General features: G+C 41.8%; 1 protein-coding gene across 3 annotated transcripts in view; it reads left to right on the top strand.

Annotated features, from left to right (window-relative positions):
- The window catches only part of PKP1 (plakophilin 1), a 112,837-nt gene that overhangs the window by 4,662 nt on the left and 83,230 nt on the right, over positions 1–24,945 (top strand). The window contains exons 1-3 of one of the 3 annotated variants that reach the window (XM_056557743.1): positions 817–956; positions 8,376–8,479; positions 19,339–19,441. In XM_056557743.1, the coding sequence (XP_056413718.1) occupies positions 8,442–8,479; positions 19,339–19,441 (141 nt within the window). In that variant the 5' untranslated portion in view covers positions 817–956; positions 8,376–8,441. Of the gene's footprint in view, positions 1–407; positions 957–8,375; positions 8,480–19,338; positions 19,442–24,945 lie in introns of those variants that run through there. The other 2 variants (XM_056557744.1, XM_056557742.1) reach the window with 2 other exon arrangements.

The following is a 24,945-nucleotide window of genomic DNA, read 5'->3' as shown; positions in this document are numbered from 1 at the left end:
CATGTATAATCATGGGGGCCTCTGGGAAAGTAGGTAAAAACCCTAGGGGGGCTATGAACGTGTATTTTAGAGTTGTTGAGGGCCTAGTTTCCATGAACATTAAGGAATATACAGGGAAAAGAACATCTCCACAGCCCTCCACCGTCATAACAGACAGTAGGGTAAAGTTGGGGAACAAGTTTGTATTGTGTCTGATGTTCAAGGTGTGGTTCAGTTACTGTGTATGTCAGAGGGGTTGTGCGTACATTGGATTTGGGTGTGTAGTACACAGCAGGCATAACAAGCTATGTGACACAATGTGTGAGTATCTCTTCTGTGTAATAGTCGCTTCCACCCACATGTTGCATAACAACCTGCCCCATATTGAGCCCGGGCACATCTGGTGAGGCCATTTGCTTGCCTTGCAGACACTAGGTAAGGAGAATGCACTTGTCCTTCCCACAGGACCTTGTGAAGCTGCTCGGGGCCCCTGTGTCTTCTTCTCCACGTGCACAGGTGACTTTCCGGCGTCTTCCCGAACGTCTATGACTAAACCGATTGGTCATAAACTGATTTTAAGACACAACTAAGGAGCGGCTCGAAATATCCAGGCGTGTCACCCGAACGCCGGCACGCCCTTCACTGCTAGACCTGGACACATTTCTCACTGTCAGAGAGACGCATCTGTACAACCCTAAGAGACTTTGGCGCTCGTCTGTTCCCAGGGATTTCCATAGCCCTGTATACAATCCTCCTGTGCACACCTGCCATGTTGTCCTCACCTTCCCCTCTGAAGACTGCCCTGGCCTCTGAAGTCTTCCTGTGGCAGAATGAGTCTTCCTTAGCCGTCCCTTCGGATAATCGCCTGAGGAGCGGGGCTAGCGGGGACCAGCGTGTGAAGGAGCAAGTCATGATGACAGTAAGGAGGCAGAAGCCCAAGAGCTCGCAGTCTTCCACCCTGAGCCATGGCGCTAGAGGTAAATGCACCCAGGTCTAGGGTAGTGCTCCCCTAACTATGGACCTCCAGATGTTGCAAAACTACAACTCCCTGGCTGCCCGGGCTTGCTGGGCGTTCTAGTTTCGCAACATCTGGAGGTCCACAGTTTGGAGACCACTGTTCTAGGAATTGTAAAAAGTACTGCGTTTTTTGTATGTTACAGCAACAAACTAGGCTGGGTTCACACACAGGGAAAAAAACTGACCAAGGGTATGCTCACACGTACAGTATCTGTAGCTTTTTTTTTTTTTCTATAAAAAATGAAGACGGGATTGTTGATGTGTGTGTTTTAATTTTTTCTAAATAAATTTTATACCCTGTCATTGATAAATAGGTTGGGTTTTGTTTTAAATGTTGGTGAAATTTGGCACAGCTCAAACTGCTCAAAAAATAAACACAAAAAACCCTTGCAACTTTTTTTTTTTTTTTTTAAATATAAGCAATGTGCACGATTCATGCAGTCAGGCTAAGCTTTTTATCAGGGCCTGTATTAGGTTAAAAATGAATTTATTATTGTAAAGCTTCTTTTCAAGTTTTCACATTATGATGCCATGAAATAAATGAGATGTTCAACTAATAATAAATTACACACTGTAAAAAAAATAAAAATAAAAACATTCTACCAATAGCTTCGCAACATTAAAAAAAACGGTATTTAGATGTACACCAACTGTACTTTTGCCGTACGTCTATGGAAACAATACAGTATATTTCACGAGATCATCTTAATGTATACACTGAATCTTTTGGTTTGACAATTGCAATATAAATGCCACATTAAAAGGCTTAAGCAAATGAGGTAGAATTTCCCTGGTTGAACTTGATGGACATATGTCTTTTTTCCACCGTACTAACTATGTAACTATGAGTGTCTGGGTGGAAATGAGGTAGAATAGAGCGTCTGGGTTGAAATGAGGTAGGATAGAGCGTCTGGGTTGAAATGAGGTAGAATAGAGCGTCTGGGTTGAAATGAGGTAGAATAGAGCGTCTGGGTTGAAATGAGGTAGAATAGAGCGTCTGGGTTGAAATGAGGTAGAATAGAGTGTCTGGGTTGAAATGAGGTAGAATAGAGCGTCTGGGTTGAAATGAGGAAGAATAGAGTGTCTGGGTTGAAATGAGGTAGAATAGAGCATCTGCTGAGAATAGGTTGAGGTTTTGTGACCACTCTGATTCGCACCATCATTTTAGTGTACTGATGGGCAGAAATGGGGATCTGAAGTAGCTGCTGTTGTATAGGCAGAAAAACATTGCCATTTTCATTGCAAATAATACTGTTGGTGCATACTATCAAGTTTTTTTGTCCAGCGTTTTTTGGTTGGAAAAAAAACGCCAGTGCAATTTCCTGCATCTGGTGTTTTTTCAGGCTTTTTTCATTTGCGTGGAAATTGCATTTTTGGCCCCTTTGGCGTTTATTTGTTTTGGTACCCAAAATGTTTTGGGTACCAAAAAAAATGCAGTAGTGATGGAAAGAAAATGTATTTAACAAAATTTTTATTTTTTTATAACAAAATGTTAATACATTTTTAATAAAGTGTGTGCTTCACTTTTTTTCCCCTCTCTTTTTAGACATTTTTTAGGTAGTACTACTACTCCCAGCATGGAACACACTGTTCCATGATGGGAGTAGTAGTACATGTACTAATAGACATATCTCCCGATGCGATTGTCCATAATATAGCAGAGACGTGGAGCGGCTCTATACAGCGCTCGCATCTCTGCTCTGTACTCCAGCCAGTGATGTGAATAGAAATTCACATCACTCATTCATATTTTCTGCCCAGAGTGGTGATTGGCTGTATGGTTGCAGCCAATCACTGCTCTGGGAGGGAAATATGAATGATTGATGTTCTATTCATATCGCTGTCCGGAGTATAGTGCAGAGATGCGAGCACAGGAGAAAGCCGCTCCGCATCTCTGCAATATATGGGCTGATCCCAGCAGATGTCAGGAGTGATACCCGCTGTTATCTTTCCTTAACTGCAGGTACTACTACTCCCATCATGGAGCACATGAAGCTGCATGTTGGGAGCAGTAGTACCTGCAGTTAAGTAAAGATCACAGCGAATGTCACTCCTGACTCCAGCTGTGATCCTCCTGTATAATACAGCCAGACGCTCCTCTAGGGTCCCCTGCACTGACATATATATACACCTGTTCATATTTCCTGCAGAGAGCTGTGATTGGCTGGAACCATCTGGCCAATCATAGGTCTCTGCAGGAAATATGAATAGATCACCCGCATCTATACATTATACAGGAGGATTGCAACGGAACACGGGGCGATCTATCAATTAGTACAGGACTACTACTCCCATAATTGAACAGTGTGTTCCATGCTGGGAGTAGTAGTACCACCTAAAAAATTAAGAATAAAAAGTTAAAAACACACACACTACATTTTTATTATTGTCGGCTATATTTTTAGTGCCCTGCCCGCAAACATAAATTGATCCCTGTTTAAAAATTAATTAAAATTTTTATTATAAAAAAGATAAATTTCGTTTAATTTTTTTTCCATCACTACTGTATCTTTTTTATTATTTATTTTTAATGGTACCCTACGAAATTTTATTACATTTGACATCTGGCCGCAGCGTTTTTTGGCCAAAAAAATGCCATGCGGCAGAATTAGCGTTTTTCTTGGCATTTTTCAAAAAAAATAAATGTTTCCATGAAAAACATGTACTGAACCAATAAAAAAAAAAACAAAAAAAAAAAAACATATATGCGGGAAGCTGGTTGTTTGAAGCAGGATATAAAGGAGTTGGCTTCCGCTAACTAACTTTTTGGGAACATACATATTGCACTTTGGCACTACTTTTGAATCTTAAAATTATTCTCATAATATTTATTGATTATGATTTTTTTTTCTTTATTTCTGCTTTCTTAACACTTTAACAAAATCAAACGTAAATGTATATCCTGGTACTTAACGCACCAGGATGTACATTTACATTCAGACTGCTTGCTTCATAGACTGCAGGTCCTGCCTACTTTTAGATGCCATAAACAATACTGATCACGATATCTAAAGCAGTTGCAGCGCTGTATTAAAGGAGAAATACTGTGCTATACTTTTAACTCCTCCTGTGCCCAGGCTGCAAAAATAAAAAACTTTAACTCAACTGCCTACATTCCCCAGTTGCCCCGTTCTTCTGGTGCTGCTCGACTCCCTGCTTCTTAGGCTCGTAACGTCACACTCTGGTCAGCGTATCGCTGGCCGCAGCAATTTATCGCCTTGGCTAGTGATAGGCTGAGTGCACGTAAGGAGCTCGAGCCCCACCATCTACCTATTGCCCGGGCTCCTTACATGGCAGTGCGCTCAGCCTATCACCGGTCGAGGCGGGACATCGCTGCGGCCAGCGATACGCTGACCGCAGTGTGACGTTCCGAGCCTAGGAAGCAGGGAGCCAAGCAGCGCCGGAGGAATGGGACACCGATATCGGTACAACGGGGGGAACATAGGAAGGTGAATTCAAAATTGTTTTGTTTTTTTGCCGCCCGGGCACAGGAGGAGTTAAAAGTTTTGTGCCACGTTTCTCCTTTAACCTTTCGGATCATCTTCGGCACAATTGCGGGGGACTGATTAGTGGAACATGTTTTTTTTAGGCTACATACCATATAGATCAAAAACCAAAGTCTTTTATTTCAGTTGATATAGGCAGGAAAGGGAAAAATGCAGTGGTAACAAATTTACTATATGCAACTTTTCAAAAAGGCGCAAATTTTGAGTGCAAAAATCTTTCAAAAGTCACAAACCGAAGTAACCCTCGATCATACATGGCCTTGCCCAAACCCTGAGATGGAGCTCCACACCATTCCAGTAGTTACTGCTCTGTGCACTTAAATCCATCAGACTGCCTGTCCATGCAGTGCCCCATTCAATGAATGAGCTGACTGGAATGAGCTAGTGGCTCTGGTTGAGTCATTTTCCGATCATATTGGATTTTTTGGCCCATACTAAAAATCACAGCAGACCCATTTTTTTTATTTGTGGGGGTTTGGCATGTGTCTGGCAGGCATATGGCAGCAGGTGGTTTTGAAATTCACCCACCCGATCTGGTTGCCAGAAATTATGGTCTGAATGCATCCTTATAGTCTATTCACACAGCAGAATTTCCGCACCAATTCCGCTTCTGCTTCCTTGGGTGGTTTCTGGCTTGTGCGGATTTTATGCAAAATTGGTATGGAATCCGTGTGGAAATTCAGAAGTGTGAAAGGGAGTGCAGATTCCCCAAAAAGTCTATTGGGCATTCATATGAGTGGAAATTCTGCCATGTGAATAGACCCTTAAGCAATGTTCATACATCGGAATGTCCACAGAAAATATTTGTGCAGACATTCCCCAAACTGCCAGCGCTAGGACCGCACAGGAATTTGTTGTCTCATAGACAGCTATGGATTCCATGCGGAGTCCGCAAAGAGAATGGATGTTTATTATTTCTGCGGATACGGATATGAAATCAGAATTTCAGTGTCAAAAACCTCTGGCATGGAAATTCCGCTGTGTGCACAATGCAGCAGTATCCCGTTTAATTCAACAGGACTCCGCTGCAGTGGAATCTCCGTGCCAAATGACAATGCGGAACCCGGCACGAAAATTCCGACATGTGACCATGGCCTTAGACTTGTTTGCAGCTATTCCACCTTGGAAACCCTGTTCGTGTACCACAGGATGCACAATGCTAGTCCTGATATCACTTTCAAAGTCATTCTGGCTGGGTTTGTGTTTTCCTGTCATAACGTTTTATAATCTTAAAAAAAATCATGGTTAAACATTAACGGTTGCTAACAATGTAATTATGTATATCATTTAGCAGAATTTATCTACTATTGAGATCAAGGGGTACTCCGGTGGAAATTATAATTTTTTTTAAATCATTTGGTGCCAGAAAGTTAAACAGATTTGTAAATTACTTCTATTAAAAAATATTTACCCTTCCAGTACTTTTTAGCAGCTGTATGCTACAGAGGAAATTCTTTTCTTTTTTGTCTTGTCCACAGTGCTCTCTGCTGACACCTCTGTCCATGTCAGGAACTGTCCAGAGCAGGAGAAATTCCCCATAACAACAGCATAGTGGAAAAGGTGGTGGAACAGGGGTGGGGTGAGGGTCGAGTGGAAGGGTTGGTGGTTAATTAATGGGGACCTAGTGGGGGCATTTTGATATTTGCTAGTGGGCCCTTTGAATTCTAGTTACACTGATAAAAGAAAGAGAGATGTCCATTAAGTTCAAAGGAGGGGAAGGGAAGGGGTGTAGGTGGAAGAAGAAACCAAACAAACCTTAGTGTGGCCCAGATAGTTAATTGTATCATTAGCACCTAATGGACACTTAGAATATGTTCATGCCTAGTATTTTTGATTAAAATCAGACTTCCCAGTGTTCCTTTCCAACTTTATGAGCTGGTGTCAATTTCAGCTAAAACATGTGCCCGGGTGCAGGCAAAAGTTCTAGTAAGTCTGGCAGGCTGCAAGGCACTGTCTACTGTGTGGCACAGGCAGCGTAAAAAAACCTCATAAGTTGCGCATGTTTGTGCAGACTGCGATATAAATGTGTATAATATTTTCCTCTTTTCCATTATACTTTTTCCATGTGCCCTTCTGCTCTTAAAATGATAATTTAAAAAGGTGCCCAAAATAAGGTTTGTAATACTGTGTGTGCAGATATCCTTATCGTGTATGATTTCATGGCAAACATAGTGGCTTCCACTGGAAAACTTTTTTTTTTTTTTTTAATAAAATGGTACCAGAAAGTTTAAACGGATACAGTGATCCCTCAACTTACAATGGCCTCAACATACAATAGTTTCAACATACAGTGGTCTTTTCTGGACCATTGTAACTTGAAACCAGACTCAACATACAATGCTATGGAATCTGCGAAACGTGTCAATGGCTGGAAGAACCGACCAATCAGAATGGATATTTCACTGGTAAAACCGGTGTAATCCTAAAGTGCATGCACTGACTGGTGTCTGGTAGCACCCCCTACAGTACAGGGAGGTATTACATGTTCTGTACTCTTTACCTGTGCCAGGGTTAGCTGCTCCTTTGGGCATCAGGTGAGGGCGGCTCCATTTTCCTTTTTTTAGGATACTGCGTGTTCTGTACAGGACCCTGAAGAAGCTTCTTTCCTCTACATAGACCAGTGTTTCCCAAAGAGGGTGCCTCCAGCTGTTGCAAAACTACAACTCCCAGCATGCCGGCATGCTGGGAGTTGTAGTTTTGCAACAGCTGGAGGCACTCTGGTTGGGAAACAATGACATACACAGTGATTTACAGCTCCCAGCAGATCTTTATTACTTTTATGTGTAAGGATTTGCTTTATCTCTATTAGTTATCTACTTAGTTATCTTTAATCCTCACTTTTTCCTACTTTTGGATGACATTTTGTGGCTTGAGAACCAATTACCAGGTTTCTATAGAGTTCTGGTCTCAACATACGATGGTTTCAACATACAATGGTCATCTTGGAACCAATTAATATTGTAACTTGAGGGACCACTGTATGTAAATTACTTCTATTAAAAAATCTTAATCCTTCCAGTACTTATCAGCTGCTGTTATGATCCACGGGAAGTTCTTTCCTTTTTGAATTTCCTTTCTGCCTGACCACAGTGTTCTCTGCTGACACCTCTGTCCATCAGTTGGCATCTGGCATCATTTGATAAAAAAAAAAAAAAATGTGTTCCAGTGGAGTACCCCTTTAAAGAAGGTTTCCAGCCTTGACAACAGATCAGACCCCCAGACCAATGATCCACTATATTACTGTGTTGATGCTACAAACTCTTTCGATTGGGCTATCTATACAGTTAAATTGCCAGCATCTTGATGGATCTTCAATGCTAATCAATAACCGGCTATAGCACCTGCTGTGTGTGTATTAATTCCCAAGCCCACCCATACTTCCCCACGCCATCAGTGATGTAACTGTATGTCATGGGTCGGGACGGGTTTAATGAAAAGAGCACATTAAACCACAGCTTTGTATACAGAGACAGGCAGAAAGATTCATGTCCTTGAGTGTTTAAATCCATGTGACATCAGTAGTGGCATATTAGGATTTCCTAGCAGCATATGAGTACACAGCAGGACCATACCCTTAGTTTGTTTACCTAGGGTTAGGAGGAAGGGGTTGGGAGGAAGGGGTTAGGTTTCTATCTACTATGTATTTCCTAATAATCTGTAATGGGTGGCGGAATAAAAAACATGCTCACATCTGCATTAGTGGCTCTGAACCTGACTCTACCTTGGTAGGAATATAGAACCTAATGGGAATAAAAATGAGAACTCTAAAATGGGAATCACACTGTATGTTGCAGATATGAACAGAGCTTTATCTTTTTCTCTTATTATTGACCATGAAAACGTGAAATCATTTTGTTTTTTTTTCTTTAACAGTTGGTTCAATGTACGAGACCCTGGAAGATTCTTACAACATGAATCGCAACAGTTCAGGCAATCATTATGCAAAATACCAGAGCGGTGGCACATGGGGATATCAGGTATATTAGTGTGAAAGTTATACATTTTGTATAAAAGGTTTTTAAAGAAGCACTCCCACCAACACTGGCCAAATAGTAGAACATATTATGTGAATAGATTTCCTTTGTTTTTTTGTTTGTTTGTTTGTCTACAATTGCCTTTATTGCAATGGACCTCGACTAAATCTCTAGTTTGCAATGAAACCCGCTGAATTTTACATCTAAGTGTATGTGCACATCAAACCTCTTTGCAATTATCTATTACAATAAATAAAAGGTTAACAGCTCCTCTAGGTAAACCCTATTGATATAGATGTTTTTGTTGTAATAGTGGATAGATCTAACTAAATAAAATAACGATAAGAGTAGTGATTTTATATAAACCAGTTCTATGTAGCAGTAATGATGATATATGGTCAAATATAGATAACTTTTCCCATACAACTGTACTTTTTAACTGTTTTACATTTATGTATATTCTACTCTTGAACAACATACATACCACAAGGGTCATATATAGGATGTAATTGTCATCCATACAAATAAATATAACTTTTATAGCTGAAAGCACCTTTATTCATCTTTAATTTATTATTGCATATGGGACATGTACAATCATTAGCCCTGTTTTATTTTATTTATCTATTAAGGCTATCTACCATTATGGCATACATTATTTATATCAGTGGGATTGACCTACCATACAATATCTATATCAGTAGTGTTCTCCTAGAAGGGCTGTAAACCTTTTATTTATTGTGATTTATTCTTTCTTCTCTACACAACCCTTTTACAGCTATTATAAATGTAAGCTACACAAACCCTTTTTATCAATCATGTGGTACAGGCAAGGATCGGAACATAGCTTTCTTAATAAAACATGATATAATGTTAAACATTATATCTCATGCAAAGTCTCATGGATAAAAACTTATCACAGCGCTGGGCTGTGATTGTTTGCTATCTAAGACAGAAATTAGACAATAAGAGAGGCATTATTACCATCTGGTGCACAAAGGTGGGCACCAAACTCTGCAGAGACAAGTCGTGGGTTGGAGAAGATATCATGGCAGTTTGGGCCAAATGGAGAAGTAAAAGAAATATGAACAACTTAGATCAGAGGACATGTCAGTGGAGTTAACTGTACCTTTATAGGAAATATCATGTGTACAGTGAAATTATATCTTGCAGGCAGAGATTGTGAACTCTATATGGGCACTGCATGCTGGTAATATTAGTTATACTTATCTATAGGACAATTCAAAAAATCCCACAGCACTCCAATAGCAGGGTGAAGAAAAAATGCAACATTTCGACTGTCACTACAGTCTTTGTCAAGCTTTTGGTTGCATTTGGTATGAGGAAACAAACACACACTTTTTTCTTCACCCTGATATTGGAGTGCTGTGGGATTTCTGCATTGTCCTAGCTGCTTGCTGCCGCCTGCAACCTGGGCTGCAGATGAGCCCACATATCTTCTATGCGGTTGTGCTGCTTCTAATGCTCCTGCATCTCATATCAGTAAAAGTGTAATAAAAAGTCACATCTACCCAAAAATGGTACTAGCGCAAAATATGAGCCCTCAAGTAGCTCTGTAGCTCCCCATTGTACCAGTCTACTGTAAAATAAAGCCTGCTACCAATTCCAAAATGGTGCATTCCCTGTAGTCATCTCTTCCTCTTTTTTCTGTCCCAATAAATGAAATGCCCCCTCAGCCACTGAATGGACAGACATTTCTTACTTATTGGGTCAAAAAAGAAGAGGCACTGACAGCAGGTAACACAGGTGCCCAGATGTATTCATCTGACTGAGGACAAAAAGAGAGCAACCAATCAATGTTCAGGTTTCATATTTCCAGAGCTTGTTAACATATGAAAGCTGAGCTGTGATTAGTTGCTCTGGGAAAACCAGACAGTATCTGTCCTCATACAGTTTGATAACAGGCTTTTATGTTAGACTGGCACCCATGACATTTAAAATGTTTTTTTTTTTTTGCAATACCCCTTTAACCTGTTGGGGACAGAAGGTGTACAGGTACGCCCTTGCGTCCCGGTACATAAGGACAGAGGGGGTACCTGTATGCCCTCTGTATTTCCAATCACCACTGATCAGCGACAGTTACAGTGCGGCTGTGGTGGCGATCAGATGAGTGCCTGTGGAGGGTCACAGTTTACAGATCATTATACACTGATCTCCAAGCTGGGCACCCCTTGCTGGGATTTGAAGTTTTGCAAGTTCTGGAGGTCCACAGTTTGAGATTAATGTGCAGCGGTCTCAAAACTGTGGTCCTCCAGATCTTGCAAAACTACAACTCCTAGCATGCATGAACAGCCAAACGGCATGCTGGGAGTTATCATTGTGTGCCTCCAGTTGTGGCAGAACTACAACCCCCAGCATGCCCTTCGGCTGTCAGTGCATGCTGGGAGTTGTAGTTTTACAACAGCTGGAGGTTTACACGGGGGTGTACAGTGAGATTTTTAATGCAAGTTTGAGCTGCAGCAAATTTTCCGCCCGTGTGGATGTACCCTAAAAACACTACACCACACAATATAAAGGGTAAAACACTACATATACACACTTAAACAATTACACCCCCACCCCAATAAAAATGAAAAACTTACCATACGGCACTAGGTTTAGCAACAGCTGGAGGCACCCTGTTTGGGAAACACTGCTGTAGGGTATATTTGGTGGCAGAGGCAAGTTTAATGCTTGCATCCGGGTCTACCCCTATGCAAATCCCTAATTTAGGCCTCAAATGCACATGGCACTCTCTCACTCCTGAGCGTATTTCAAGGCAACAGTTTAGTGCCACATATGGGGTATTTCTGTACTTGGGAGAAATTGCGTTAGAAATTTTGGGAGGCTTTTTCTCCTTTTACCCCTTATGAAAAGGAAAAGTTGGGGTCTACACCAGCATGTTATTGTAAAAAAAAAAAAAATGTTTACATTAACATGCTAGTGTTGCCCCTTACTTTTTATTTTCCTTAAAATTTGTAACACAATTTCTCCTGAGTACGGAAATACCCCATATGTGGACGTAAAGTACTCTGCGGGTGCTCAACAGGGCTCAGGAGTGAGAGTGCACCATGTACATTTGAGGCCTAAATTGGTGGTTTGCCCAGGGGTGACAGTTCTGACATAAACACACAAAAAAAACATGTGACCCAATTTTGAAAACTACACTCCTCAAGGAACATAATAAGGGGTGCAGTAAACCTTAACACCCCACAGGTGATGATTTCACTAAAATGCTGGTGTTGCCCCAAATTTTTCATTTTCACCCAGGCTAATTGGAGAAAAAGCCGCCCCAAAATTTTTAACTCTTCTTCTGAGTATGGAAATACCCCATATGTGTACGTAAAGTGCTCTGCGGGCACACTACAATGCTCAGAAGAAAAGCAAAAAAAATTTTGGGAGAGAGAATTTAGTTGGAATTGAAGGCCATGTGCATTTACAAAGCCCCAATGCTGCCAGAACAGTTGACCCAGATAGATTTTGGAAACTACACTGCTCGTGGAATGTAACAAGGGGTGCAGTGAGCATTTACACCCCACAGGTGTTTTAAAAGATTTTTTGAACAGTGGTCCGTGAAAATGAAAAATGTAATATTTCATTTGCACATCCCACTGTTCCAAAGATCTGTCAAATGCCAGTAGGGTGTAAATGCTCACCCCTTATTACCTTCCGTGAGGGGTGTAGTTTCCGAATTGGGGTCACATGTGGGGGGGTCCACTGTTCTAGCAGCATCGGGGCTCTGTAAACTCACATGACCCCCGACTTCCATTCCTGCCAAATTCTCTCTCCAAAAGCCCAATGGCGTTCCGTTGCTTCTGAGCTCTGTAGTGCGCCCACAGGGCACTTTATGTCCACATATGGGGTATTTCCATACTCGGAAGACATGGGGTTACAAATGTGGTGGGGGGCTTTTTCTCCTATTACCCCTTATGTCCCACTTTAACAAAAGTTCGTCCATCACCTGTGGGTTGGTAAGGGTCACTGTACCCCTTGTTAACTTCCTTGAGGGGTGAGTTTCCCTTGAGTTTCCCATGTGCCATTTGTTGTTGTTTTTTTTTTGTTTTGTTTAGTTTTTTTGCTGTTCTGGCACCATGGGGGGCTTCCTAAATGCAACATGCCCCTCCCCCCAAAAAAAACTATGCCAACAAAATCCGCTCTCCAAAAGCCCATTGTCGCTCCTACCCTTCTGTGCCCTCTATTGCACCCACAGAGTACATCCACATATGAATGAGGTATTTCCTTGGGTTTTTTTTTTCTCCTTTTACCCCTTGTAAAAATGAGGGGAAAAAATGGGACTACGAGAATATGTTAGAGTAAAAAATTTAGATTTTGAATTTTCTCCTCCATATTGCAGCTATTCCTGTGAAACATCTAAAGAGTTAAACTTTCGGAATGTCATTTTTAATTCTTTGAGGGGTGCAGTCTTCATAATGATGTCCATTATGTGGGATTTCTAACATAAAGACCCACAAATTCACTTCACTTCAAAACTGAACTGGTCCCAGAAAAATTCCGATTGTGAATTTTTCTTTGGAAAATTGCTGCTAAACTTTGAAGCCCTCTAATGTCTTCAAAAAGTAAAAACATGATTTTATGATGCAAATATAAAGTAGACATATTGTATATGTGAATCAATATATAATTTATTTGGCATATCCATTTTCCTTACAAGCAGAGAGTTTCAAAGTAAAAAAAATGCAAAATGTAAAAATTTTTCATGAAATTTTGGATTTTTTCTCAAGAAAGCATGCAAGTATCAGCAAAAATTTAACACTAACATAAAGTAGAATAAGTCACGAAAAAAAACATTCTCTGAATCAAATTCATAAGTAAAAGCATCCCAGAAATATTAATACATAGGTCAGATTTGCAAAAAATGCTGTCGTCCTTAGGGTCAAAATGGGCTTCATCCCCAAGGGGTTAACCACATGTTTTTTTGTTTTATTTTTCCTTTTTGTCTTCTAAAGACCATAACGCTTTAAATGTTCCACTTACAGACCTATTTAAGGGCATGATTTTTGCACCAACTGTACTTTGTAATGAAATCACCAAATCTACGGCGAAATGAAAAAAAAAATATTTGTGGGAAGAATGGGGTCTTTCGTTTATACGCAGTGCACTTTTCGGTACAAATGACATGTCATGTTATAAAACAAATAATATGCATAAATGGGGACGTATGAGGACTCAAGTGTTTTAGTTATACCATTTTTGTTTTGATGGCTTTTTATAAAAAAAAAATTCTGGTATAAGAAGCGACCAGAAATATACAATTCTTTGCTTTTGGGAATTTTTTTTTTTACGTTTACGCCATTGACCATGTGTTAAATTAACTTAAATCAACTTAAATGTAATAGTTCGGACATTTACGCATGCCCCACTACCACATATTGGGGGGTGATTCAAACTTTTATTAGGGAAGGGGTTAAATCATTTTTATTAACTTTTTTTAAACAATTTGTTCAACATTTTGTAGTCCCGATAGAAGACTATTACCTTCAATCTTCAGAATGCATACTCTGACCAATGCTGCTTCATAGGAGAGCATTGATCAGTTTATCTGTGCTCGTTTGCTACAGCCTGCAGTGGCTGACTGTAGCATAGCAACACTGATCAGGCAGCAGGGAAGGGAGGAGGTAAGAGACTTCCTTCCGTCCTTACAGCTGATCGGGACATCACGATTTCCCCGTGATGGTCCTGATCAGCTCCGCTGAGCTACCATGAACAGATTCCAGCACTTTTAGAAGCCTTTGATCAACTTTGATTGCAGCATCTAAAGGGTTAATTCCGGAAACAGTCATGATCGGCAATGTCTGGGATTAGCCACAGGTCCTGGTTGCTGATAGAAGCTGGGACCATGCGGGTATGATGCAAGCTCAGCTCCTGAGCCCACTTCATACCCCTGCCACTCCGCTGCACCGTTTATAAACGGCATTTTGTGGCAATGGGTAAATACTGCTTTTAAGGTTATGGCTGATAACTGTATGTACAAGTTCAATCTGCTAAGCAATTATATATTTAAGTATTACTGTATATATGGCTATATATATATAGCTATGTACACACATCTCTAGCACAAGACGTGGGTGTGATTTTAAGAGGGTTCATCTATTTTCACTCAATCAATCTTGCACTCACCTTACACTCAGGTTGCAAACTGAGCATAAATCATACTCTATCACAGTCCACCACTTATAGAATATGGGTGATAAGACCAGAGGCACCTAGCGCGGAATGTCCACACTGAAGATACATGCCGTCATTTCACACATATGAATAATCCTTAGGGCGCTAGTACCACTCGTTAATGTGCCGCCTCATAGATGGCAATGCATTTCTGAGCAAAATCCGCAAAAAGAATAGACATGTTGATGCTGGATTTGGGATTTCCCCCATGTGAACAGTGCAGAAGAATCTCATTAATATCAAAGGGGCTCTTCTGCAGCGGAATATTCCTTCAGATTTCCGTGGAGACATTCCTTTGTGTGAACATACCCTTAGGGTCTATTCACAAGGGCAGAATTTCCGCTTGCGGAATTCCGCTTCAAACATAAGCCCAATAGACTTATATGGGATTCCACACTTCAGAATTTTCGCATGCGGAATTTCCACACCAATTCCATACAAAATCCACACAAGCCAGAAACCACCCAAGGAAGCGGAAGCGGAATTGGTGTGGAAATTCTGACCGTGGGAATAGACCCTAACTCTGCTCTTCAGCAATGAAAAAGTTAAACATACTGTAGAAGGAATTACTGAGGAACAAGTCATTCAATCTGAACCCACACCCTGTACAATTTCCTATAGATGCTTCATTGAATCAAGTTTCCATATCTCTGTTTGTCCAGTAAATAACTTTGAACTGGCATAAGGAACTCTTGGGTGATATGAGGGAAGGGGTTACCACAAATATTTTGTTGTCTTAACCACTTAAAAAACCCAGCCCATTTTGGTTGTGAGGACACAACCAATGTACATTTTTGTGTTTCTGTTTTTTTTCTCAAACCTTTTAAGACCCACAAGGGTACATTTACATGGGCCAGTTAACTGCAATTTTCCTTCTAGAGGTTTGAGTTTTCCATAGTGGAATCTCCGCAGCCCAAAATCCGCAGCAGATTACATTGCCCTCAATGGGGTCTTCTGCAGAAATTCCACAGTGGGTAACCCACCCAAGTGAATGTACCCCAGTTCTTTTATTTTACCATCCACAGAGCCGTATAAGGGCTTGTTTTTTGCACAACCAGTTACACTTGTAACGTCTTTCAATTTACTAAAAAGTGTGTGGCGCAACCCAAAAAATATTTTTAGGAAATTTTAAATAAAGTATCAAATTTTTTAAATTTGAGGTGGAGTTCCTTTTTATGAAGTGCACTTTATGGTAAAACTGTCATGTTATCTTTAGTCTGTGGGTCAGTACGATTAAAATGATACCCATGTTTACATGCTTTTCTAATATTGTACTGCTTAAAAACTGTAAACAACATTTAAACTAAATAAGTATTCTTAAAATTTGGGTGTGAATGAGGGTTTTTTTTTTTTTTTTTTTTGAGCCATGATTTATAATTTTTACCTGTACCACTTTTGTGTATATGTGATCACTTTTTATTCCATTTTTTCTGGGATATGATGTGACCAAAATTCTGAAGTTTTTTTGTTTTATACAATTATGCCATTCACCTACCAGATCACTAATGTTATATGCTGTGATCAGTATTGGTTAATGGTGGGCATCTGCATTGGTTAATGGCAGGCATCTGCATGATCGCTGATGTCAGCCATTAGCAGTAAGGTCCTGCGGTTTATGGGTTTATGAAGCAATCGCAGCTCCTGCTGGAGCGCTGTACAGGTGATCGTGGGAGGATTCCATCGGTTGGACCCCCCCCCCATGCAATCAGACTCTTATCACTTATCCTTTGAATATGGGATATATTTTCCTAAACGGTACCTCTTTGATGTATCCCAAAATTGTGCATTTAAAAAAAGAAAACCTTTCCCTGTAAAAACAAGCCCTCCATATGTGACAATTGGACAGAAAAAATAATAAACACCTCAAAAGCAAACGTGTAGTATAATAATAGATAGTCCCGATCGTGTCATCTGTACAGCAGCTCATAGGTTAACATGGGCCAAGGATCTGCCCTGTCGATATGAAGGAACAGAGCTATGCCCCCCTCCCCCCCCCCCCCCGTTGCATCTGAAGGGGGGTTCGTGACGCTCTCCCTGACTCCGCCCAGCATGTCCGGAAACGGATATGACTGCAGACGCCGCTCTCAGTCCCCATGTGCTTTGGCAGCCGGCGGCATTGCACAGTTCCCCTCCACTGCGGGTGCACATACGGAGGACTGGTTGCTTCAACAGTGAGTACCATCCCGCTTCCTAGTGTGTAGGTTTTTCTCTCCTCACTTTCTAGGGCTAATGCGACTTTATCTATTGTTTGCCTTGTTTCTAGGACCTTGTTGTCTTTGCTGGATGGTGCCAGCACGACTGACCTGTACTCCACTAAAGATGCATGATATTGTATATGACTGATACACATGCATGTATAGGTCCAATTTATATATTGGTACTACTGTTTATGAGAATTTTGCTGTGACAGAATTTGGCGGCACTTGTTCTCCATTCTGTATCTCTATACCTGCTTATATATATATATATATATATATATATATATATATGTATATATATATACACCCTTCATCTGCCCCTGAGGAGGCCAAATTAACTAGTGGACCGAGACTGAACTGGTGGTGTGTGTGAGATACTGAACTTTTAGTTATTTATTCATTCTATGGTACCCTACGATCTTTTAACAGTTGGTGTAGGGCAAGACTTTGATTAACATTCGATAAATGCAGTCCTTGTAGTGGACTGTCTATCATTATACCACTTTTTTTAAGGTGTTTACTTTTGAGGTGTTTATTGCTTTTTAAGAAGTACTATTAAAAGTTTTATGCACTCCCCCTCCCCCCACATTAGTTTTGAATATTTTGCTGGGAGATTGCTTGAAACCAGGTGGGTGGATACCTATAAACATATCCATGATCATTTATACAGAAAAACATATCTTTGTCCCTAAGTCCCAAAAGTGGACTTTGCATGGGATTTTCCCACAGTGAACATTTATCACCTATTCCTGGTAATAACTGTATAATTGCTTAGGGCTGAATTGTTGGGTCCCTCGTTATTACAAGAATGGGGGTCCTTAGTTCCACATTCCTCATTATTGCATGACAGTGGTAAAGAGGAGTTTGATTACAGTAGCTTTCAAGCATGCACACTGTCAGTTGTTTTTTTTTTTGTCTATGGAGCTGATAGGAACATCCGGTGGGGCCCATCAGGGATCATACATTTCCTACTTATCCTGTTTATAGGTGATAAATGTTGATAATGTGATAAATGTGTAGATTGTTAAAAAAAAATCCACTGAAGGAGTTTAAAGGTTAGACAGGAAAAAAAACTACTTTTTACACCTGATTTTATATCTTCCTTTGTTTCTTGTCTGTTTTCACAGTTGGTTTCCACAGGAACAGACAGATTGAAAATGTATACCTCCTGCACCTTAGGCAATTTTGTCCACACCCTCATTGGTATTTGATGATAGTTTTTAGAATAGTGAAACATGAAAACTATGATTCAACTGAGCTAAAGTGTAATATATATTTTTTTTCTTTGTTTTTAATACAATACAATAGTTTATAACTACGGTATATACTTGTAAGGCTAGGGGCTATTGAGTTTACACTATAAGTAAACTTAATAGCCCCTAGCCTTACAAGACGATTCATTGTCAAAAAAAAAAAGAGCACACACAGTGTATACAGATTTGCAACCTGACCCAAGCCAGCTCATTTCCAGTGCTATATTGCACTCTTAATCATGCCATGATTAAGGAAGGCTGCAGTACAGCACAGGAAACGCATCCACTTGGGCTGGGGTTTAAAGAGGCACTGTCATTATGAAAAACTTTTTATACTTTCTAGTACTACTGATAAGATGACTTTTTTAAATATACATTTTTTTTGTATTGATTTTCAAATTAAATTAACAACATACAACTAATTAAACAGTCCTAGGGGGACCCTCCCCTCCCGCTCCAAATTGACACTCTCTGGTCATAAGATAAGATATAGAAAGAATCTAAAGAAATAGACCAGGAACTAGAAGTAGACCTCTAGAAGTACGAGAGTAAGGAGTATCCCCACAGAGAACATCAACACCGTAAAACACCACACTGATAGACAAACTCGTTCATTCACACACACTCCAGGAAAGATCCTGGGAGCTCACCATTTAGCCACAAAACTACCCTAAGGCTGGGAGACCCCACGAACTGGAGGATCAGTAGAAACGTGCAGCAACATCCATGGCACCCAGACTTTGTCAAATTTTTGTGGGCATTTCCGACTTTCATACAAGGCATGGTATAAGGGAACATATTTATTCACTAAGGCTATCCACCGGGACAGTGGAGGTGCGGACACATCCTTCCAGGCAATCACGATAACTTTGCGTGCACAAAACAAGAGAACACTAATCAAAATGCACCTATAGCAAACCATTAATAACTCCCAACAAACAGACTTCTGGGATAAAAATAAAGGGGAGCTCCAGATGGTCAGATAAGAATGTCATCATCTCTCTCCTAAAGGGCACTACACAAGAGAAAGTCCACACTGCATGAAAAAAAGTGCCCCTCTCACTCCCACACCTGAAACAAGCCTCTGACCCCGATACCCCCATGCAGCATAATCTAACGGGAGTATAGTACAAACGGAGGATAACCCTGGATTAAATGAGCATATCTCGGGCACTAACCACCGTAGGATAATAAGTTTTAACCACTTCTTTCCACATGTCTACAGAAAGACTAGGAACATCCTCTACCCACTTCAGCCGTGCAAGAGCAAACGGATCCAGACCCACCGACTGCAGCAAAGCATAATTCTGAGTGAGAGGTTTTGCCAGGTCGGTAGTTCCCAGGAGCAGTTTCAAATCATTAAACACGGGGGTAACTTCCAGTGAACCAAACTGTGCAGAGACCGCATGTCGCAGCTGAAGATACCTGAAGTGGGCATCCTGGGGGGCATGAAACCGTTCTCTAAAGTTAGCAAATGAAGGAAGACACAATCATCTCCAAACAAGTGCATGGCGAATTTGAGTCCCTGGGATCTTCAAAATCCATCCGCCTCCAAATCCCGCAGGTGTTCCAAATGAGGGTTACCCCATAGGGGTGCTCTAGGAGACACCACCGGCCGAGGGAAGCGCCCCCGCTAGCGCTGTGAAGGTATTAGAGAGGTCCAGGTCAATCCACCAGGCTGCAGACACCCGTCCGTCCGTCCGTCCCGCTGTTTTCGCGCCTGGAGCAGTGCCTGCCCCAGTCTCGGAAGTTTATTCTGCCAATAGAAGTATCTCAGAGCCCTGTTAAGCTTAACAAAAAAAAAACAAAAACCTGGGAGGGACAATAGGTGACAAATGAAATAGAGGAACTTAGGGAGGAAAATAATTTTGGAAATATTGACCCTACCTGCTAAGGATAAGGATAAAGAATCCCACTCTTGTAAGCACGTAAGCGTATTAACTAGAAGGGGGTCCAAATTTAGGACCATAAACTCAGAGTTATTAGGTGACACCTCCACTCCCAAATACCTAAAGCGCGACACCGCCTGTAGCCCATTAGGCAATGTAGAAGGTAAAACTCCTTCCCGGGACAAGGACATAATAGAGGATTTCGCCCAATTTACTCTCAGACCTGATACCTTCCCGAACCTCTCCAAAAGACTAAACAGAATATCCAGGGAGCCCTCAACATCAGCCAAATAAACCAAAGTGTCGTCTGCATGCAGGGATATCTTTTCAGTCAAGGAGCCTCTAGGGATCCCCTAATAGAGTCAGAGGCATGAACAGCCACCACCAGAGGTTCCATAGCCAAAGCAAGCAGGGAGATAAAGGGCACCCTTGCCTAGTGCCCCTGCCCAGAGGCAAGGAGCATGAAATCTCCAAATTGGTACGTATTCGGGCCCTAGGCTTTTCCTATAGCAAACAAACCCACGCCCTAAAAACAGGTCCAAAGTGGAGGACACGCATGAAGCACCAAATATAGTGCCACTCAACCGAATCAAAGGCCTTATAGACATAAAGGCTAACTACGTAACTAGGGGAAACGTCCTCCTCCACTGCGGAAATGTTAAGCTAAGTCTTTTGACATTGATATCCGTAGCCCTCCCTGGCATAAACCCAGTCTGATCAGGGTGAACTATTGAAGAAATGACCCCCTTAAGCCTGTTTGCCAGCACCTTTGCCAACATTTTTATATCAACATTGAGAAGGGAAATGTAACGATAAGAGTCTGGCAAAATCTGATCCTTTCCAGGCTTGGGGAGAACTATGATTAGAGCCTCTCTCATAGAGTCAGGCAAAGTCCCAGACTCCAGGGCCGTAGCATACAGTTTAAGCAGGATAGGAATAATTTTTCTACATTCACCCTGTACCAGTCCCCCACCGACCCATCAAGCCCCGTAGTCTTCCCAGAGGGCAAATCTTTTATAACCCTTGACACCTCCTCAGCTGTTAAATGGGTCTCAAGACCAGAAGACTGAAGTTAAGTCAATGGGGTAAGGGGCAGCTCCCTAAGGAAGGATTGTATAATATCTGGGGCCACTCCAGAGGAGGAGGAGTATAGGGAACTATAAAAAAGAGTGAAATACCCCATTAATGACCATCGGGCCTGAGCTAAGGGTCCCATCCTGAGTATGTATACAAGGTATGGAAGCTACAGGACAACTCTCCCTTGACAAGTAAGCCAACAGATTACCATTTTTGTCCCCAAATTCAAATATGGCCACCTCCCTTGCCGATCCCTCACCACCACTGCCTCAAGGACTCCTATCTCTAATCGGAGTGCGTGTTCCCGGGCTCCCAATTCCTCCCTCCTGCCCACTACCCTCGCCACATCTGCTCCCTGAACAGTCGCTTTGTAAGCATCCCACTGGATAAGAACATCCAGATGAGAGGCATTATGGGCCCAGTAGTCAGAATGAGTGACCTCCAAGGCAGAGGAAACTGCCTCCGCCTGAAGCCACCCAGGATGGCACCCAGGACTTGAAGCGCCAAACGGATGGCACTGAGGCAGGTAGATTATCCAAGTTGATCTGTACCCCGAGATTGCACTGCAGAGGTCCCGACTGGCAGATGTATTTTGCCAGTTTTAGTTACCGCAATCAACTTTGATCGAGAGATTTAAAGGCTTAATGCTGGTCAATAGCAGGGAGTCCTGGCTGCTGACTGCAGCCATTACTTAACTCTTTGGAGCAATCTACACCCTGCATCCTAAAGGGTAAGCTAGCTACAGGTAACTGTCGCTTTTTTTTTTTTTCAGCGTGACCACAGGTCATCTTTAAAGCAGGAAATTAATTCCATTTAGTGAGAGCTTAAAAGAAAACTGTCACATGTTTTTTCCCACACTATCCACAGGTACTGATGGATAGTGCGGGAGACGCTGATTCCAATGAGCCCTACCTTGCCCGGATCCGCCCGGCCATTCACCTGCAATTTTAGTTTTATTATATGTGGAAATCTTGCTGTAACTGGCACAGGCTGGGCTTCTGCAGCATAACTGGCACTGACGTCAGCTCCGCTTATGAATATTCATCCCCCCCTCCCTCCAGTTCTCCCTCTCTTCGCCACTCCTAACTGGAGGGAGAGGGGATGAATATTCATAAGCGGTGCTGACGTCAGTGCCAGTTAAGCTGCAGAAGCCCCGCCAGTGCCAGTTACAGACAGATTTCCACATATAATAAAACTACAATTGCGGGCGAATCAGCGTCTCCCGCACTATTCATCAGTACCTGGGGATAGTGCGGGAGAAAACATGTGACAGTTTTCCTTTAACCATTTAATTCTGAAAACCTGTTTAATTTTATCAATTACTTTTTATTTGTTACCATTAGAGCTGGGCGGTATGACCAAAAATGTGTATCACGGTATTTTTGTAACTTATGGCGGTTCCACGGTATATAACGGTATTCCTCCCCCCCTCCCCCAAATCATGTGACCCGCAAGCGCTGTTCTGCTCCCCCCCCACCACCACCAAATCATGTTACCCGCCAGCGCTGTTCTGCTCCCCCCCCCCCCCAATTAATTATCAGCCCAGCGGGGTACTACTCACAAATGTCAGGCACTGCCCTCCTCCTATTTGTTGCGGGCCGACACTGGCACTGGAACTCTATACTGTACGCCAGTGGTCTCACGGGCATGCTGGGAGTTGTAGTTTTGCAACAGCTGGAGGTCCGCAGATTTGAGACCACTGGCGTACAGTATAGAGTTCCAGGGCCGGAGTCAGCCCGCAACAACTAGGAGGAGGGCAGTGCTTGACATATGTGAGTAGTACCCCGCTGGGATGATAATTAATTGGGGGGGAGCAGGCGGGTCACGTATGTTTAGTTCCCCGATGTGGGGACAGCGCTGCGCTGGGCTGATAATTCATTCCCAAAGGGGAGGGGCCCAACCGGTATTGCGGTATGGGAAAAATTCATATCGTGCAGCCCAAAAATTTCAGTATTCGGTATGAACCGGTATACCGCCCAGCCCTAGTTACCATTCCTTACTATATTAAATGTATAGTGTACGGTCAAAACAGCCTAAAGTAGGGCAATTTATTAACCCCTTAAGCATGCAGGGCATACCTGTATGCCCTGCGCCCATCCCTTTCTGTGACACAGCCTCAGCTTCTGAGCCCGCGTCATCACCAATCACGGTGATGCCCCGCATTTACCCACTTATACGCCGCAATCAAAATTGATTGCGGTGTCTAATATAACTTTACAAAAAAAAAAAAACAGTCGCGACAGCTCAGTCGAGCTGAACTGGACCACCACAGAAAAACTGCAGTGTCCAAATTAGCTGAGGGGACAGCAGGGGAGCCCTTAAGTGCCTCCGATCAGTAGCTCGATGCTCCAGGAAGCCTCAGCAGCCTGTAGCAATCATAGCACCGATAATACTGATCAATGCTATGCTATGGCATAGCATTGAACAGTGTATGCAATCCAAGGATTGCATGTAATAGTCCCCTGTGGGAACTTAACCCCTTAAGGACGCAGGACATAAATGTACGTCCTGGTGAGGTGGTACTTAACGCACCAGGACGTACATTTACGTCCTAAGCATAACCGCGGGCATCGGAGCGATGCCCGTGTCATGCGCGGCTGATCCCGGCTGCTGATCGCAGCCAGGGACCCGCCGGCAATGGCCGACGCCCGCAATCTCGCGGGCGTCCGCCATTAACCCCTCAGGTGCCGGGATCAATACAGATCCCGGCATCTGCGGCAGTTCGCGATTTAAATGAACGATCGGATCGCCCGCAGCGCTGCTGCGGGGATCCGATCATTCATAACGCCGCACGGAGGTCCCCTCTCCTTCCTCCGTACGGCTCCCGGCATCTCCTGCTCTGGTCTGTGATCGAGCAGACCAGAGCAGGAGATGACCGATAATACTGATCTGTTCTATGTCCTATACATAGAACAGATCAGTATTAGCAATCATGGTATTGCTATGAATAGTCCCCTATGGGGACTATTCAAGTGTAAAAAAAAATGTAAAAAAATGTAAAAGTAAAAGTAAAAAAAAAGTGAAAAATCCCCTCCCCCAATAAAAAAGTAAAACGTCAGTTTTTTCCTATTTTACCCCCAAAAAGCGTAAAAAACATTTTTTATAGACATATTTGGTATCGCCGCGTGTGTAAATGTCCGAACTATTAAAATAAAATGTTAATGATCCCGTACGGTGAACGGCGTGAACGAAAAAAAATTTAAAAAGTCCAAAATTCCTACTTTTTTAATACATTTTATTAAAAAAAAAATTATAAAAAATTTATTAAGTTTTTTATAAGCAAATATGGTATCAAAAAAAAGTACAGATCATGGCGCAAAAAATGAGCCCCCATATCGCCACTTATACGGAAAAATAAAAAAGTTAGAGGTCATCAAAATAAAGGGATTATAAACGTACTAATTTGGTTAAAAAGTTTGTGATTTTTTTTAAGCGCAACAATAATATAAAAGTATATAATAATGGGTATCATTTTAATTGTATTGACCCTCAGAATAAAGAACACACGTCACTTTTACCATAAATTGTACGGCGTGAAAACAAAACCTTCCAAAATTAGCAAAATTGCGTTTTTCGTTTTAATTTCCCCACAAAAATAGTGTTTTTTGGTTGCGCCATACATTTTATGATATAATGAGTGATGTCATTACAAAGGACAACTGGTCGCGCAAAAAACAAGCCCTCATACTAGTCTGTGGATGAAAATATAAAAGAGTTATGATTTTTAGAAGGCGAGGAGGAAAAAATGAAAACGTAAAAATTAAATTGTCTGAGTCCTTAAGGCCAAAATGGGCTGAGTCCTTAAGGGGTTAAAGGGGTATTCCAGGCAAAACCTTTTTTTTTATATATATCAACTGGCTCCGGAA

This window comes from Hyla sarda, chromosome 2, assembly GCF_029499605.1.
Source record: "Hyla sarda isolate aHylSar1 chromosome 2, aHylSar1.hap1, whole genome shotgun sequence".
Taxonomy (NCBI): domain Eukaryota; kingdom Metazoa; phylum Chordata; class Amphibia; order Anura; family Hylidae; genus Hyla; species Hyla sarda.
This window is presented reverse-complemented; position numbering and strand designations above follow the sequence as displayed.